The following is a 15,182-nucleotide window of genomic DNA, read 5'->3' as shown; positions in this document are numbered from 1 at the left end:
TTGTTTAGCTGTGTCATTTTGGGCTGCCTTCTAATCCTCTGTCGTTTCTCTTCGCTCCAGTCTATGTATTTTGAATGACTAAATCCCCAAATAAATTTGGGATCGCCTCCACAGAATAATTGTATTATAATTGCATTCACATCCTTGTCTGTTTCTCTAGGAGCCCAAACTAAGACAAGGTTATACATGTCCATTGAAAATGGAAAAATCAGAAAATAATGAGCTATAAAAAGAAAATGAAAATCATTCATAATCCAACCACTATTGGTGATCACTATTAACGTTTGTTTTTCCTATTTTTACTTTTTTTATTGTGGTAAAAGTTACATAACATAAAAGTTACCATTTTAAAGTGTTCAGTTCCATAGCATTTACTACATTCACAGTGTTGTACAGTCATCACCTTTATGTAGTTCCAGAACATTTTATCTCCCCAAAAGGGAACTACATACTCATTAGCAATCACTCCGCATCCCCCTTCCCAGCCCCTGGCAGCCAACCATCTGCTTTCTATCTCTATGGATTTGCTTGTTCTGGACGTTTCATATACATGGGATCATATAACATACGACCTTTTATTTCTGAATTTTCCAGTGTATACTTTTGAAAGAGCAACTTGGAAGGGCAGAAACTGAAGTAGGCACACACCCTCCATCCACACCCCTCCATCCCTCTCCCTGTTCAATGTCAGGCACCTGTGTGATTGCTAGGGGAGCTGGCTGCTGGAGCACCCTTTGCCTGCATGTCCACCAGAGGGCCAGACATCCCCCAGTGCAGCCCTGACCAGTGGTACGAGGTGTTTCCAGATCTCCCAGCAGGACAGAGCCAAAATCTCCCTCCAGGGACTCTGCTGAGTGAATGCCTTTACTTGTTCTCCCCTCCCTCCACCCATTTCCCATCTTCCCTGCCCTGTCCTTCTGGGATTTTTCTTAAAAAAATCACTTGTCCACAAATCCTTGTCTCAGAATCTGCTCTAGGAGCCAGCCGCATGTTCAAGAGGCCCGGGCAGAGGATGTCATGTCCTCCAGGCCCATATGCATGCCTCTGCTGTCCCGAAGTGGGCCAGAGACACAGAGCCAAAGACCCCATGTGCTGGACAGCTGTTTGGCAAAACAACCTGGTTTTTTCACCAGGAATGATTTTTCAAGCAGGTCCATTGGTGCCTCAGTGCACCCGTCTCACTGAGCCTGTCGTAACTGCCTCATTCTCAGGCTGTTAATCTGAAACAGGGCTGCAGACGATGTGGCAGGCTCTCTCCCAGCCCTGAGCCCAAGGACAGTCATTTCTGGGGAATCAAGAGCCAGCCTTCCCTTTCTGGGACTGACTCATCTCTCCCACTGCTCACCCTGGAACCTCTGACTCCAGAGCTCAGACCTGAGATATCCACTCCCTTCATCCTGGCCTTCAGCATTCTTGGTGGATTGTTGCAGTGGTCAGGATTGGCCGGGCTCAACTACATCCCTGAAAACACCTTCAGTATCTGACTTAGGTGCCCAGGGTGAGCTGGGGGTGTCCAAGATAACATCGGATGTTTTATAACACCAGGCACAACACAGGGCACTCGCCATGCATGGCCCTTTTAACTTAAACAAGCATAACCCATTTTACAGATGAGGAAACCAAGGCCTAGAGAGGTTGTTTAACAACGCTTATCATAGGATTAATAAAAGCAGTATTCGTGAGAACTCTTTTGGCTGCACAAAGCCGAAAGGGAACTGATTGATTAATGGGATTGAAAACAGTACCTTCAGGCTCAACTGAATCAAAGTGTTTAACCAGCCTCATCAGGGCAGCATCTTTCTTCATCTCTTGGCTCTGCTGTTCTCATGTTAACTTCATTCCTAGGCAGGCAAGACGGTGGCCAGCAACTGTGAGCTGACAGTTATCCACTTAAGAGAGCTCTCTGTTGCCTGATAGCTATAGCAGAAGCACGAGGATTGCATTTTACTGACCCAGCCTGAGGCATATGCCTCTTTCTAAGCAATCACAGTGATTAAAGGGCTGCAATACACTGATTGGCAGGACCTGTGAAACTTCACTGAGGAGGGAGAGGGTCAGCCCTGTACTCACCAAGATGCTGTTCCCAGAGGAGCAGGATCATAGCCTGGAGGTAGGCAGAGCCAGGATCAAAACCCAAGCTTTCACCCTGAGCTATACTGATCTCAGTTGCTTTTTTTTTTTAATTGAAGTATATTTAATTTACAATTATTGTGTTAGTTTCAGGTATACAGCAAAGTGAGTGATTGCTATTAACATTTTGATCTCTATCTTTCCAGAATCTTTTTCTGTGAAGTCACACATTTTTTAAATGAAAAAAAGTGATCATGACATGCATATGATAACTTTCTTATTGCTAGAGAATATTTCATTTCAAAATGGCTAAGAATATGGGCTCTGGTCTCAGATTGGATTCTAAGCCCAGCTCCAATGTTACTCCCTGAGTAAATTTGCAGAAGTTAGTTATTTAACTCCCCTGTGGATAATAGTATTATCTATCTCATGGTGTTGTAGTGAAGATTAAATAATATACACATAAAGAACATATAGAAAGGTGCTTGACTCATAGTCAGAGCTATTACTGTTATTTTTGACCATTATTTATTTAGCTTATTCTATGTTATTCTCCATTTAGTTTTTGTCAGTTTTTTGCAATAATAAAATTATTTTCATTCTAAAAAAGAAAATAACTCCAAACTTTATGTGTTTTTCCTTTTGTAGGAATTTCTATTGTTCACTTTTGGGGGCTGCCCTGTAATTTACTTTTATTCTCACCAATCAGGGGGCTGTTGTTCAGAACTAGGAAAGTAAAAGCCTTTCTCTGAGCCAATTCTACTACCTGACAAAAGAGGGCGCGATTGTACTGTTCGTAATCAATGTCCTGTGTCAGCAAATATAAAAGTGCTTTGGGGGGTAATAACTGTTTTAAAATCATTTTCAGATTCACCCTTACCAATTACATCCAGAGCTGGTTTAGTTTGCACCAAGTTGAGATTATTTTCAGTAATTCAGTTCAAGCATGTTTTAATGCAACTGGCATATATGCTCCGTCAAGTTACTCCTACCACTGCCAACGTGTCAGTAGCCTGCAGCGGTACTATGCCCTTTTGTTGCCCAGTGACACCAATGATATGTCAAGCCTGTGGGAGGTCACTTTTGTTGATTTCCAGGTAATAAACTAAAACATATGCTTAATGTACCTGTGTGTTTTGAGCCAAAGAAACTCAGTGTTTGTTTGAAAACAGATGTTTAAGGAGAAGAGAGGAGTGGAGATCTTTAAACTAATAGTGGTGTTTTCTCCCTTTGTCTTCTAAGGTGTGGAATAGAATAGGATCGAGTATTTCCTCTTCCTGCATAGTGACCTCCCCACCCCCGACCCCCTTCCCAAGGACTTGCTTTTACATTCAGGTTTATCCAGTCACGAATAATTATCAGTGAGCAACCTAAGCTGGAGTGAAGCTGTGGCATGAAGCCCAGTTACTAACACTTCCTGGAGTGAGAGGCCCTTCTAGGGAGAGGAGTTGTTGGACAATTATTTTATTTCCTTCGGGGAAGGGAGCAGTGATCCTATCAGGACAGATAAGAAGTACATCTGTAGCATGAGTGACAGCTTTGGCGTTTAGCATAGGATTGGAACTGTCAGCCAGGGAGTCAAAAATATCCCAAAGATCCTCTTGAAGTTATTTGGGGAAACGCATGAAGGCATAAGAGATTCCTTTGCACCTCCAGAATCTTAGGCTAAGAGACATTTGTCAATTTCCTTTATTCTGTTTACTGTGAAAAAAGCTTAACTTGTACTTCTGACTCACTGAAATAGGCAGGGTTTTGCCTGTCCCTTTTATGGGCACTTCCTGATCTTTTCCATATACAAATACATATTTACTCCCCCTCCCCTCAGCTTGGAGAAGTGTGGTGGGGTAATTTGGGGTAGGGAAAAATTTTGCATTTTGGAGTTAGAAAGACATAGTTTTGAATTAGTTCTCAGCCACTTGGGCAAATTACTTCACCCTCTCAGTTTCTGACCTGTCTTTACAAATGTAAAGAATTCATGGCCTAATATATGTGGCAACACCCAGGATTGTGTCAGGCATGGATTAACAGTAACTAATACTTACGAGTCCTCTTTGTGGGTCAACACTGTTGTAGTTATTTTACATACTTTGTCTTCAAAACTTACCATAATGCTGCAGGATAACTGCTATTATCCCTGTTTTGCAAATGAGATGACTGAAACTCTAATGATTACATAATTGCTCAGTGATATAACTGGTAAAGAGGCAGAGGCAGAATTTGAATTATGGACTGTCTGGCTCCAAAGACACTTTACAATATATGTAATGTATATATATTCATATAATATTTATAAAGTATGTATTATATCTGTTTCTCTCTCTTGCCCTTTAAAAAGAGAAGTAGGCAGAAAGGACAATGAGGAGGTAATAATGAAAGGAAGGAATAATTCACAGATAATCTTACCTGATTAGAACAGATGAATTGACTGATTTATACCTCCACCTTGTTCCAGGAATGACATGTATTACTATGACATGTAGAAATACTTCAAGAAGAATAATTTTGCAAAATAAGTAAACCATTTCACACCCATTAGGATGATGGTTACTAAAAAAAAACAACAAAAAAAACCCCAAACCAAAAATAACAACTGTTGGCAAAGATGTAGAAAAATTAGAACCCTTGTACATTGTTGATGGGAATGTAAAATGGTGTAGCCACTATGGAAAACAGTATGGCGGTTCCTCAGAAAGTTAAATATAGAATTACTGTGTGATCCAGCAATTCCATTTGGGAGTATATATCTGAAAGAATTGAAAACAGGTACTTGAATGGATATTTGTGTACCTGTGTTCATAGCAGCATTATTGACAATAGCCAAAAGATGGACATAACCCAAATGTCCATCAGTGGATGAATGGAAAACAAAATCTAACATATACATGTAATGGACTATTTATTTAGCCTTAAAAAGGGAGGAACTTCGGATACATCCAACAACATGAATGAACCTTGAGGATATTCTATGTGAAATAAACCACACACAAAAGAACAAATATTTATATAATTCTGCTTATGAAGTACTAGAGTAGTCACATTTGAAGACAGAAAGTAGAATGGTGGTTGCTGTGGGCTGGGGGAAGTAGGGAACAGAGAGTTAGTGTTTAATGGAGACAGAGTTTCAGTTTTGCAAGATGAAAACAATTCTGGAGAATGATGGTGCTGACGGTTACACAATGATGTGAATGTACTTAATGCCACTGGACTGTACACCTAAATATGGTTAAGATGGTAGATTTTATGTTATGTGTATTTTACAATGAAAAATGTAAAACAAAACAAAAAAAAATTGACATGGTGTTAAGAAAAACAGAGGAAGAAAAGATCGGTTAGAGCTACTGGTGAAGTTGGTACACAAAACCACAAGACCATCTGTCTGCCCTGGCTAGAGGCAGCACAGTAATTTGGCTCTGAAGCTTTTGAACAGCCAGCATAAGAAAAAATCACCAGCTACATATTCATGGGATTCACAAGACTACCTGAAATGTGCTTGTGAGGAGCACATACATCCTTGGTGCAGCATCCTCAACAGCAGCCTCATGGTGGACAGAGCACTGGGTGTCAGAGGTGGACCTTGTAAAACACCCTTCATGTGGGCAGATGCAGAATGCAAGCCCCGCCCAGGGAAGAAGTGGTGGTGGTGATGGAGGTTAAGGCATATATACAAAAGGCTACATTCCACGTATGCAGCTTCGCTGATTTGGCTTAATCTAGGAATAAAGTATAGAGTGATGTCACATGCATGGCAAACTCAGATGCCTCTGATAAAACTCAGATGCCTCAGGTGGGCCAGCTGGGGACTGTGGCAAAGTTGTAGTTGGCATCGCATGGAGTATATTTTTGCTTTGTAGGAATGCAGGCCCAGTATTGCTGGATCTTTTGACTTTCCAATTGAAGATAGGAATCTGGATTCTTGGAGGAAATTTTCAGGATATTTAGAAATCTGGGCCAAATAAAACTTACCTGTGGGGAAGATAACAGAGTGTTTGCAACCTCTAGTCCAGAACATGGGTAGACAGCATATCTCTCAGGTATTCTCCACAGATACTGTTCTCAATCAAGTCTTAAGAATTAAGTGGCAGTCAACATGAGGACATTCACTTTGGCTGGAATTGCAGCATCAGATGAGGCCATTTTTGTCTTTGAGGAGTTTGTCGTCGAGAAGGCCACTTTGCCTCTTTTTAGACTGAGCAGGCCAACTATCCCAGAAGCCACACCAGGAGTCCCCTTCAGGAGTTGTTTGGTTCAGTCTAGAGCGCAGATAGTTGGGTGGGCAAGACTCTTAAGGTCTATGGTATGATGGGTGGCTGCAATCACTTATGCGTGGAAGAATGCTGGAGTTCCCACTTAAGTCATAAAAATGAATTCTTGGTAAAGCACTCATGGATAATTCAATTTTCTGATGCACCCTTCTAAAAGCAGCTAGGTGACTGAGGTGTTGCTATATAGTATTATATTCTAAAAGTCAGCTGAACGTGGGAGCTGCCTCCCACAAATGATTGATCTCATTTAGAGTCTTTACTCTGTAGCCCCTGTTTCTTCCATTGTGATAGTATTTCGATATTGGGGCCAGTTGTCGATTTGAACTTCCCCTAGTTCCAAGTAATTAAACCACTTCATTTGCACATATGAGAGAGCTTTTCTTTCTGTTCTCTGGGCAGATTGCAAGGGGTATATAGCTCTTCCAAAAGCAGTACTAAGTCTGCATGGTACAGCCAATAAAGAGGTTAGTGACTGGAGGAAGAAAAGACACAATTACCAAGAGTTATGGAGTTGTACTGAAAAGTGACTCTAAAGGCAAACTGCCCCAGTTTGAATTACAGCTTCACTGCACTTAATACTGTGTGACTCTGGGCAAATTACTTAACTTTTCTGTCTCGGTTTCCTCATCCATAAATTGGAATACAGTAGTAACTTATTCAAAGGCTCTTGTGAGTATTAAACAAGTTAAAGCAGTGTCTAGTAGATAAAAAATCTTTATTAAGTGTTAGCTTTTGTTATTTATATTTTATGTCATTGGGAATCATGATATCTTCTTCTCTTAAAAGACTCTTCCTACCTACTTCCTGTCAACAGAATCAAAGGCAGAGGAACCGAGACTTAATATTCTTTGTGAAATTTTTATTAACACTTATAAAATTTTGGAGACACCAGACATTGTGGTTTTAGATGAACCAAGATTCAGATTAAAAGAGGTTTTATTTCAGAGCCTTGAAAACTTTACTGGCTTCTTAATTATAACAACCATCTATCCCAGAGTTTCTGGGTCAGTCTTGATTTAAAGTTAAATTTCACTCTCCTCCAAAACGTAGTCATATTTGTTAGATAATGTGTTTAAATTATTCAGAAAATATGGCCACAGTATTTAAATTTGACTAATTAGGGGTCCAGGACCCCTAGCCCAACTGGGAAGTAGGTCTTAGGAGGAAAGAATTTATCACTTCAGCTCTTTCCTTTCTCCTGACAGATCCAAGGCTTTACCATCAAGGGGGAACAATTTGCCAGAGCTCGAGACTGTGCCTCTTCCTTCTCGCCAGCAATTCTGATTCGCCTGGCAATGTCTCTGATCCTGCTGCTGGTGTTGGCGTACGCCCTGCACATGCTTATCTACCTGCGGTATCTGGACCGGCACTACAATTTCTTCGCCTCTCCGGCCCACTTCCCTCAGATGAAAGCTCGAGATGTAGCAGAAGAGAAGGAGCTGCTCAGGAGCCAGGGAGCCGAATGCTATGAACTGAGAAGCCAACAGATATGCAAGATTTATGTTTAACAGCACAGGTCCCTCTCCCACACGAAGTCCACAATAGGCCCTGAAAGCAGCTGTTTGTATTCTTTGCTGTTTGACTTGCAATATAAGGTTTTCACCAAAAAACTTGATTTTTTTTAAAACAAATGCATGCAAAGACTACATCTTGGAGCATCCACTGGCCTTCTTAGATAGACTTGGAGCAATGAAAAAGGTATCTCAGGAATCCCACAGAGGTCAGTGTTATTGCTGCCCCAAAGTTCTTGAAAGCAAAAGAATATAGCAAGTTAAGGAGACCCCCAAAAAAGAACGATGCAATATAGAGAAGGGAAAACACATTTGGTCCTCCTTGCCTGTGCCAGTTTGCACGTGACAAATAGAGAAATACTATAAGGTTATCTGGAAGTTCAGAATTTAAAATATAACATAGTTAGCATTTTTCAGAAATTATGTCCCAATTTTATATTTAAAAATAGTCCTTTTCCCCTCTTTCACAGAACTGTTTAGGGAAGACTGCTGTCAATATGGTAGAACACTTTATTCAAGGGCGTCCTCATCACTTACTTTGCTATTCATAGGTGGCGCAGTTCAATCTGTGAAGGAGTAATGATAGTCTTGGCAGTATCTTACCTTTTCCATTTGGTTGTGGTGCCAAAGCTTGTCTCATTTGTCTGATTTAGACCTCCATCAGCTTTCATAGGTGCCACTTGAATTAAACAACCAAATTAAGTAAAAACAGTGTGCTTGCTATGCACATACCACTCCAAGCCCCTTTCCAATGAGATAGTGTCCCATAAACTCTTCTTTAATATAATTTTGGAGCCACCACTGATCTTATATAATCCTTTTCAGTTCTTGGAAGATAACTGAACAATGGCTCACTCTGCATCCTCACCAAAGCTTCTCTAATATGACTTCTGTGTTAAAGAGATCTTATGTTTAAAAACTATTGCATTTTCCTAACTAGGATCTCACCCATGACCTAGGTTCTATTAAGATACCGTGCACAAAACTTAGAAAGCAGTTGAGAACAATGTGGGGTAGGGTGTCGTGCACAGAGAAATTGGATCGTCTGGGCAGCTGTGGTGATGGTTTTATAGCCTCATCTCATCTTTGATGCCAAGTATGAGTGATAATGATTGTTGGATTTCTGATAAAACAGTCTCACGTTGGACATTTCTTTTGGCTGCATTATTCTTGGCTGTGAATGTAGATTGTAGCTGTCTCAGAATTCAGTAAGCTTCTAATAGTCTATAGTGAATTCCTTTCTGTTTTAATAGCTAGAGTAGATTCTTAAGTATGCTACTAAGAATCTTAATTTAAGTACATAAAGATGATTGCAGGGAACACACCCTCAAGAAATTGGGAATCTTGGACTGATTATCTGACTCTCTTTAGCTTAAAACCAGAAGGGACTTTATTAGCATTAGAGTAAGGGAAGCTGATAGCCCATTGCATTCCATAAAGAAATTTTCATTGTGGTTGCTTTGAGTGTCCGTCGGTGGTATAAATAGCTGCTGTGCTAGGCTGCAGGTACATGAAGTATCAAGATAATTTATTGTTCAATCTGGGTTGGCTTTTTCTAGCTGTGATGGAGGGCTTACAGAGAGAAAATGATAGCTCAGGAGTTTAAATTCACAGCTCAAGACATGACAAAAAATCCAGGGAGTTTCTATAACTAATCTACAAGGATCTCTTACTTCTTGTCGGAGGGCTGGCACAATTGAAAATAAGACACAGGTCTGAACCTGCAAATTGGTAAACTGCATTGCAGGTGAAATTTACAGCCTTGCCAGGTCTTATATGTACACGGGAACATTGATATCAAAATAAAAGAACCTTAAAATCGGAATGGTAACTTTTGGGAGAATTTAGACAACCTAATATTGAATTCCCAAACTCCATTAGATTTTTCTTGCTAGTAGAATCATCCTCTCTGAGATGAAACTATTCCTGCCTTGCTTTGAAGACTGTTTGATGACCTCACCAGAGATAGTTATTTGACCATTTTCCTCAATGTCTCTAGAAAATTAGTTTCACATTCTAGTATATCCTAGGGAACCAACTGCAAAGTTAAATATGGGAGAATAAAATTGCAAGGTCTTGCTAATTTATGTAAAAAAGACTTGAGGAATATATGTGGGAATGGATTCCAGAGGTGCGAGCTCAGAGAGTGAGGTGTATAATTTTAAATCAGGCTGAATTTTTTGACATAGGTTCTCTTACCAAATTTTTTAATTAATTGTGTTCGTTTGAGCAGCTGAGAGTATTTCTAAGAGTTTTCTCAGTTGGTTGATAGAAATCTGAACTCAACAGTGACAGACATTAAATGAGGTAGGCTAGAAATTTCTTCGTATACTATAAAGAAAGAAAAGAAATTTGAAGTTTGAAAATTGGCATATAGGAATGGATTCATCATGTATAACCTGTTCTCCATCCTGATGACTATTTTCCTCTGTGAAAGACCAGAGGACCCTCCGTTTGTCATAGCACTGAGAAATACATTGGGAACATAGTGTCAGCATTTTTGAAAAGTGCTCTAGTGATTGTCCTCTCTAGGCTGTGGGTGAATATAAGAAATGCTAAACTTGAACTGGAATCCTTAGTCTCATAAGGATGCAGGGATCCTAGAGTGATAGGTATCAGGTAGCAGCACAGCAACCTTAAGGGGATGAAAGGTTTAATCAGATTAGATTATGTTTATCGATGGTAAAATGTTCCATGACCCATGTAGCTAAGCAGTCCACTGAAATACTTGTTCATCTGAATAATAATAAAAAATCTAGTTTTAGTGTAAAAAAACCTTATTTGAGCCATCATGGTGGACTCTTGGAACTGAGTCTGTTCATGACTCAAGAAGAGAGCTTTTGACTGAAGAAAGAACCTCTTAAAAGAGGGTCTTTGGTCTTCATAGCTAATGTTGAACATTATCGTGAACACTTTTATGCTTGTCCATCAGGTATATGTCTTTTTGCATCAGTTCTGGCATGTTCTGATTTTTAAGTAAAGAACTTAAACTATTCCCATGGGTACTTTTATTATTAACACAGTAGGTGTGTGATTATTGTCCTGTAATTGTTAGTGCTGCAGAAGCATAGCCCAAGAGATGCCTGCCTTCCTGGGAGGTCTGGAAAAATACGGCAAAGAAAGTGATGTTTGACATGAGTAGGAGTTGAGCAGACAGGTAATGTGAAGAAGGACAGATATAGCAGAAGGAAACATATGCAAAGACTGGACTTTCTCATGTGCAGAGAACTATGAGTACGTGTGTCTGTGTAGGCACATACAGTGTATTGAGAGAAGTGAAAGTGTGATGCAGCTGGAAATGAAGAGAGCAAACAGATCACTATGCTCAACTAAAGACTTAGAATCTTGAGGTAATGGAGGGGCCATTGAGAGGATTTTGGAGGATTCAGTGGTTGGTTCCATAAGACATAGCAGCCAATTGGAATGTCATAAATGACTGTTAGATATCTTGTTTTGGGTGCTAGTGGAAGGTGATGCCAATCTCTGGAATCAGGAAAAAACAGGTGAGGGTGGGAGTGAGAGTGGGAGATGCAAGATTCCTGTCCTATAATAGAGGTCTGAGTAGGTGGATATATGAATATGAGGCAAAATGAAGAGATCTGGACTAGAAATAGAAATTTAGAAATGTAGCAAATAAATGCTGTCAGTGTGCAACCCATATTGCTTTGCACCTTACCGTTTCAGTACATCTTGGCCCATCTCTCCATGGCCAGTAACTGTCCTTAGTGGCTGCTTTACCTGTGTTCATGGCAGGCTGGAAGTGCTAAGGAATTAATGCCCCCTGGGTGTAGCTTTGATGCAATGATTCTTAGAGGTTGTGTGTAAATACTCCAGCTCATTTGCTCCTTGACTGGAATAATTCTGGAGTGTGTTTTATACCTTTTCCTGGAGCTTCCTAGTAAGACTAAGCTCTTTCGCCCAGTGGGGCATCTTTGCTTGATAATACTCACTTCATTAAGTCTCTTCTTTGCCCTGTTTTACTTACCTGATCCCCTAATGATATTTCCTGGCATCACCCCAAAATAAACTGCTTGCATTCAAACCTTTGTCTCAGGTTCTGCTTCTGAGGAAACCCAAACTAAGACCAACAGTAATGGGTATAGGGGGAAAATTGAAAACAAGGTGGTAGTGGAGATGGAGAAATTAATGAGATCACCCAAGGAGAAGGGATAGTTAGATAATAGAGCTCTGCGGAACACCATTACTTATGGAGTAGGATAAGAAAAAGAAATCTAGTAGGAGCAATCAGAGAAGGAAGAAACCAAGAAAAGAATAGTGTCTCAGAAATCAAAAGGAAAAAGCTTTCACGATGAGGGGAGTAGTCAGTTACGTCAAATGCTGGAGAGAAATCAAATAAGAAGAGAACTAAGCAGTGTTTATTCCTTGGATTTGGTCAGTAGGAGGTCTTTGATGAACATCACACTCCATGGAAAAGAGAGAATAGAGATAGCTCAGGGTATTTATTCCCCCTGTTTTCTCTTAGGGGGGAAAACTTGAACTGCTTGTATTCCTTCTCTGAAGGTCATTGCTTCTTTTAAGATGGCCTCCTAGACATGACTCTGTCCTGGGTTTCAGTAGTTTCTTATTCACTTGTCCCTTTGGGCTCAGAGATGGTAACAACTCCATTGCTAGCAGCCCCTGGCTACTGCACTGTCCTTTGTGGGTCTCCTGTCGCCTACTGGGACCTTCGTAAATGGTCCCTTTGTAAATAAACCCTCCTTAAATTATCCTATTTTGAGAGTGCCTGCTTCTTGTTGGAAATCAGACTTATACAGAGGCTTAGATGAATTAGAATTTATTTGTTGCATTTTTATTTTATATCTAAGCAGTTTTTCAGAAAATTTAATACAGCTATTTTAATAAGATGTAGGAAACCTGAGTATGTCGTAGGGTACGGTGGCAGTTCTGAGGTTGTGGTGGATTTTTTTGGCCTACTGTGACATTATGAACAATGATGTAATACACTCCCATAGACATGCCCACATATTGTTACTCTGTGCCCCAATTTTGGGGACCCTACTGCCTGGTAGTCCTTTGAGATAGATCCCTGCTGCATAAAGGTCCATGGGTAGCTGGAATAGATAGCTACAGGCTACAGACAATTCCTAGGGGAAAAAACTGGGGCTTTCTCACTCAAAAAAGCATATTGGAATGTGAAAGTCGTGTTATTATAGGGCAGCCCTTGGATATTTTCTAAGTTATGCAAACAGTGTAGACAATCATTGCTAACAAGCCACGTGGGCATCCCACCAAAGTGATTGTCTCTGTAGTCAGGAGCCCCTGGTCTAGGAAGAAGGATCTAGGGTATAGAAAAAAGTTAAAACACATCCCAGAGAGGGGAGAAAATGGCTGAGACAAGGCCCTCAGAGAAACCTTAGTGTTACAGATTTCCTTCTGAGGGTTGGGGTGGAGAAGCCTCTTGCCCTTCCGCAGTGGAGACGCATAGAGGGGACACGACCTTCTGGGGAGAATACTGCACAACTGTCCCTTCTGCCTGTATCCCTGCTTGTGCTTTTCATGCCCTCACTCCATAATAGTTAGAAAAATAATGAACAGATCCAGTTACTCTGTGACTCTTTGGAACAATCTGTCTTTATTTCAGATTTCTCTTTTTATAATGGGACTTACAATGCTTGCTATATGATACTTTCAGTTACTGAGATGAGATCAACAATATTTTATAAGGACCAAATGGTACTAGAGCAAAACCTCTAGTTCCAAATAAATGGAATTTAAAGTGTGATTTGGACCTTCTGGTATTTTATGAGGGCAAAATAGGACAAATGTTGGTAGTGAAATTCATTTGTTCTAATGGTTACTATTTTGTAACACATGTAATCCTCATGGTGGCCACTTGGATGTTCCCCGAATCCTCTGGAGTCATCCTTTACTCACCTAATTAAGTGATTTGAGTCCCCTTAATGTGAGGAATAAGTCTGTTCCCCCAAGATAGCCGAAAATTCAGCCAGAGGATGGATTAGTGGCAGGAGCAGTAGTGACTTACATTTTTGTTGTTTATTCTAGTTTTGATTTCCTGCCTCTGTTGATTTTCAGACACCCCTCACCCCCACCCACCCTCTGGTGGCTTCATCTTCAACCACTCTTCTCAGTTCCTTGACCTGCTGTCTGACATTGATGTGAATATCACAGACTCTTAATAAAGGTTAGGGAATAACATATGGTGTTGCTCTCAAAGAAAAGAACCTTTCTTCATCATCAGAATTCTTTCTTTTTAATCTGCCCAGGTCAAACTACTATCAGGCTTAAAATAACAGCTCTTCATCTATTGACTCATCTCTTTCTCTCTTTTATTCATCCATCCTGTTACATATATAAGATAAGTGTGGTTTTATAATGTTAAAAAACTTAAAAGATGTTTCAAAAGCCTCTACGTTTAGGCCATAAAAGATGCATAATAGGTCTTTGAAGTTATCACAGAAAAGCTTAGATATATGAAGCAAAGAAATTTTTGTTCTTAGTAAAATACTTAACTGGAGAGTGCATATATCACAGTTTTTGCTTAAGAAGCTAAATTTTATTTTCAACTCTATTACAGTGATAAGGTATTTTTCAAAACATTTATTTTTATCCAGCAATGTCATCATTCTGAGCAAAACTCATCTCTGGCCTTAAGAGTTTGTTGTCACATTTATGTGAGGCATTGGATTCAGAAACTTATTCAGCAATCTTAACAAGGCATCTTCTTATTCCTACTTCAATGAATCTTTCCAGTGAGAGCTGGAAATCTCTTTATGTATTACAAATTTTTCTCCTCTTTGGGAGGATCCAAGGTCCAGGAGATTAGGCTTGTGGAGATTTGGATAAATGTTCTAACCTTAATTGGTCTTTCTCCCTTTCTGCAGTTCCTGTGCCCTTGATTCCATCCCTCTTCTTGTTAAGGATGTGCGTGTTCCAAGATTGAGCCAAATTTTCCAGTACAGCCTTCCGTCTTACAGTGATATTTTCTTTAATGCAAATGGCAATGAATTCACTTCATGGTTAAATGCCTTGTGGTCAGAACTCAGGACTTGCCAACCTTCTCCATTTGCTTGCAGTTTGTGTTATTTCATCTTGCAGATGCAGATGGGTTTTCTTATTTGTTTTCAGGGAAATCTATTCTGAGCTGACCTCAAGTGCAGGAAGACCTCTGCACTTGCAGAGACGTGCAGATTTTGAAGCACCTACCATTTAGAAGACCCTCTTTAAGAAAATGAATATGAAATTATAAATGTAAGTCAGGCATGAAAGTGATTATCTATTTAGGAAGAGAAAACAGTAACTAATTAAATTTTTTAAAAGTTGAATTTGAAATAGTTTATTTGTACCACATTTTCAAAAA

General features: G+C 40.0%; 1 protein-coding gene across 7 annotated transcripts in view; it reads left to right on the top strand.

The window, feature by feature from the left end:
- Positions 1 to 15,182, top strand: part of LOC102531415 (V-type proton ATPase subunit S1-like protein) — a 561,646-nt gene that overhangs the window by 29,209 nt on the left and 517,255 nt on the right. For 6 of the 7 annotated variants that reach the window (XR_012071344.1, XR_012071347.1, XR_012071346.1 and 3 more), the window contains one exon: positions 7,538 to 7,784. Coding sequence is in view for 1 of the 7 variants with exons in the window: in XM_072958437.1 (XP_072814538.1) it covers positions 2,939 to 3,167; positions 7,538 to 7,840 (532 nt within the window). In the remaining 6 variants the exon portion in view is untranslated. Of the gene's footprint in view, positions 1 to 2,938; positions 3,168 to 7,537; positions 8,053 to 15,182 lie in introns of those variants that run through there. The other variant, XM_072958437.1, reaches the window with a different exon arrangement.

The sequence above is a fragment of the Vicugna pacos genome, chromosome 3 (assembly GCF_048564905.1).
Source record: "Vicugna pacos chromosome 3, VicPac4, whole genome shotgun sequence".
Lineage (NCBI taxonomy): Eukaryota > Metazoa > Chordata > Mammalia > Artiodactyla > Camelidae > Vicugna > Vicugna pacos.
Note: the sequence above shows the minus strand (reverse complement) of the source record. Positions and strands in the feature narration are given on the sequence as shown.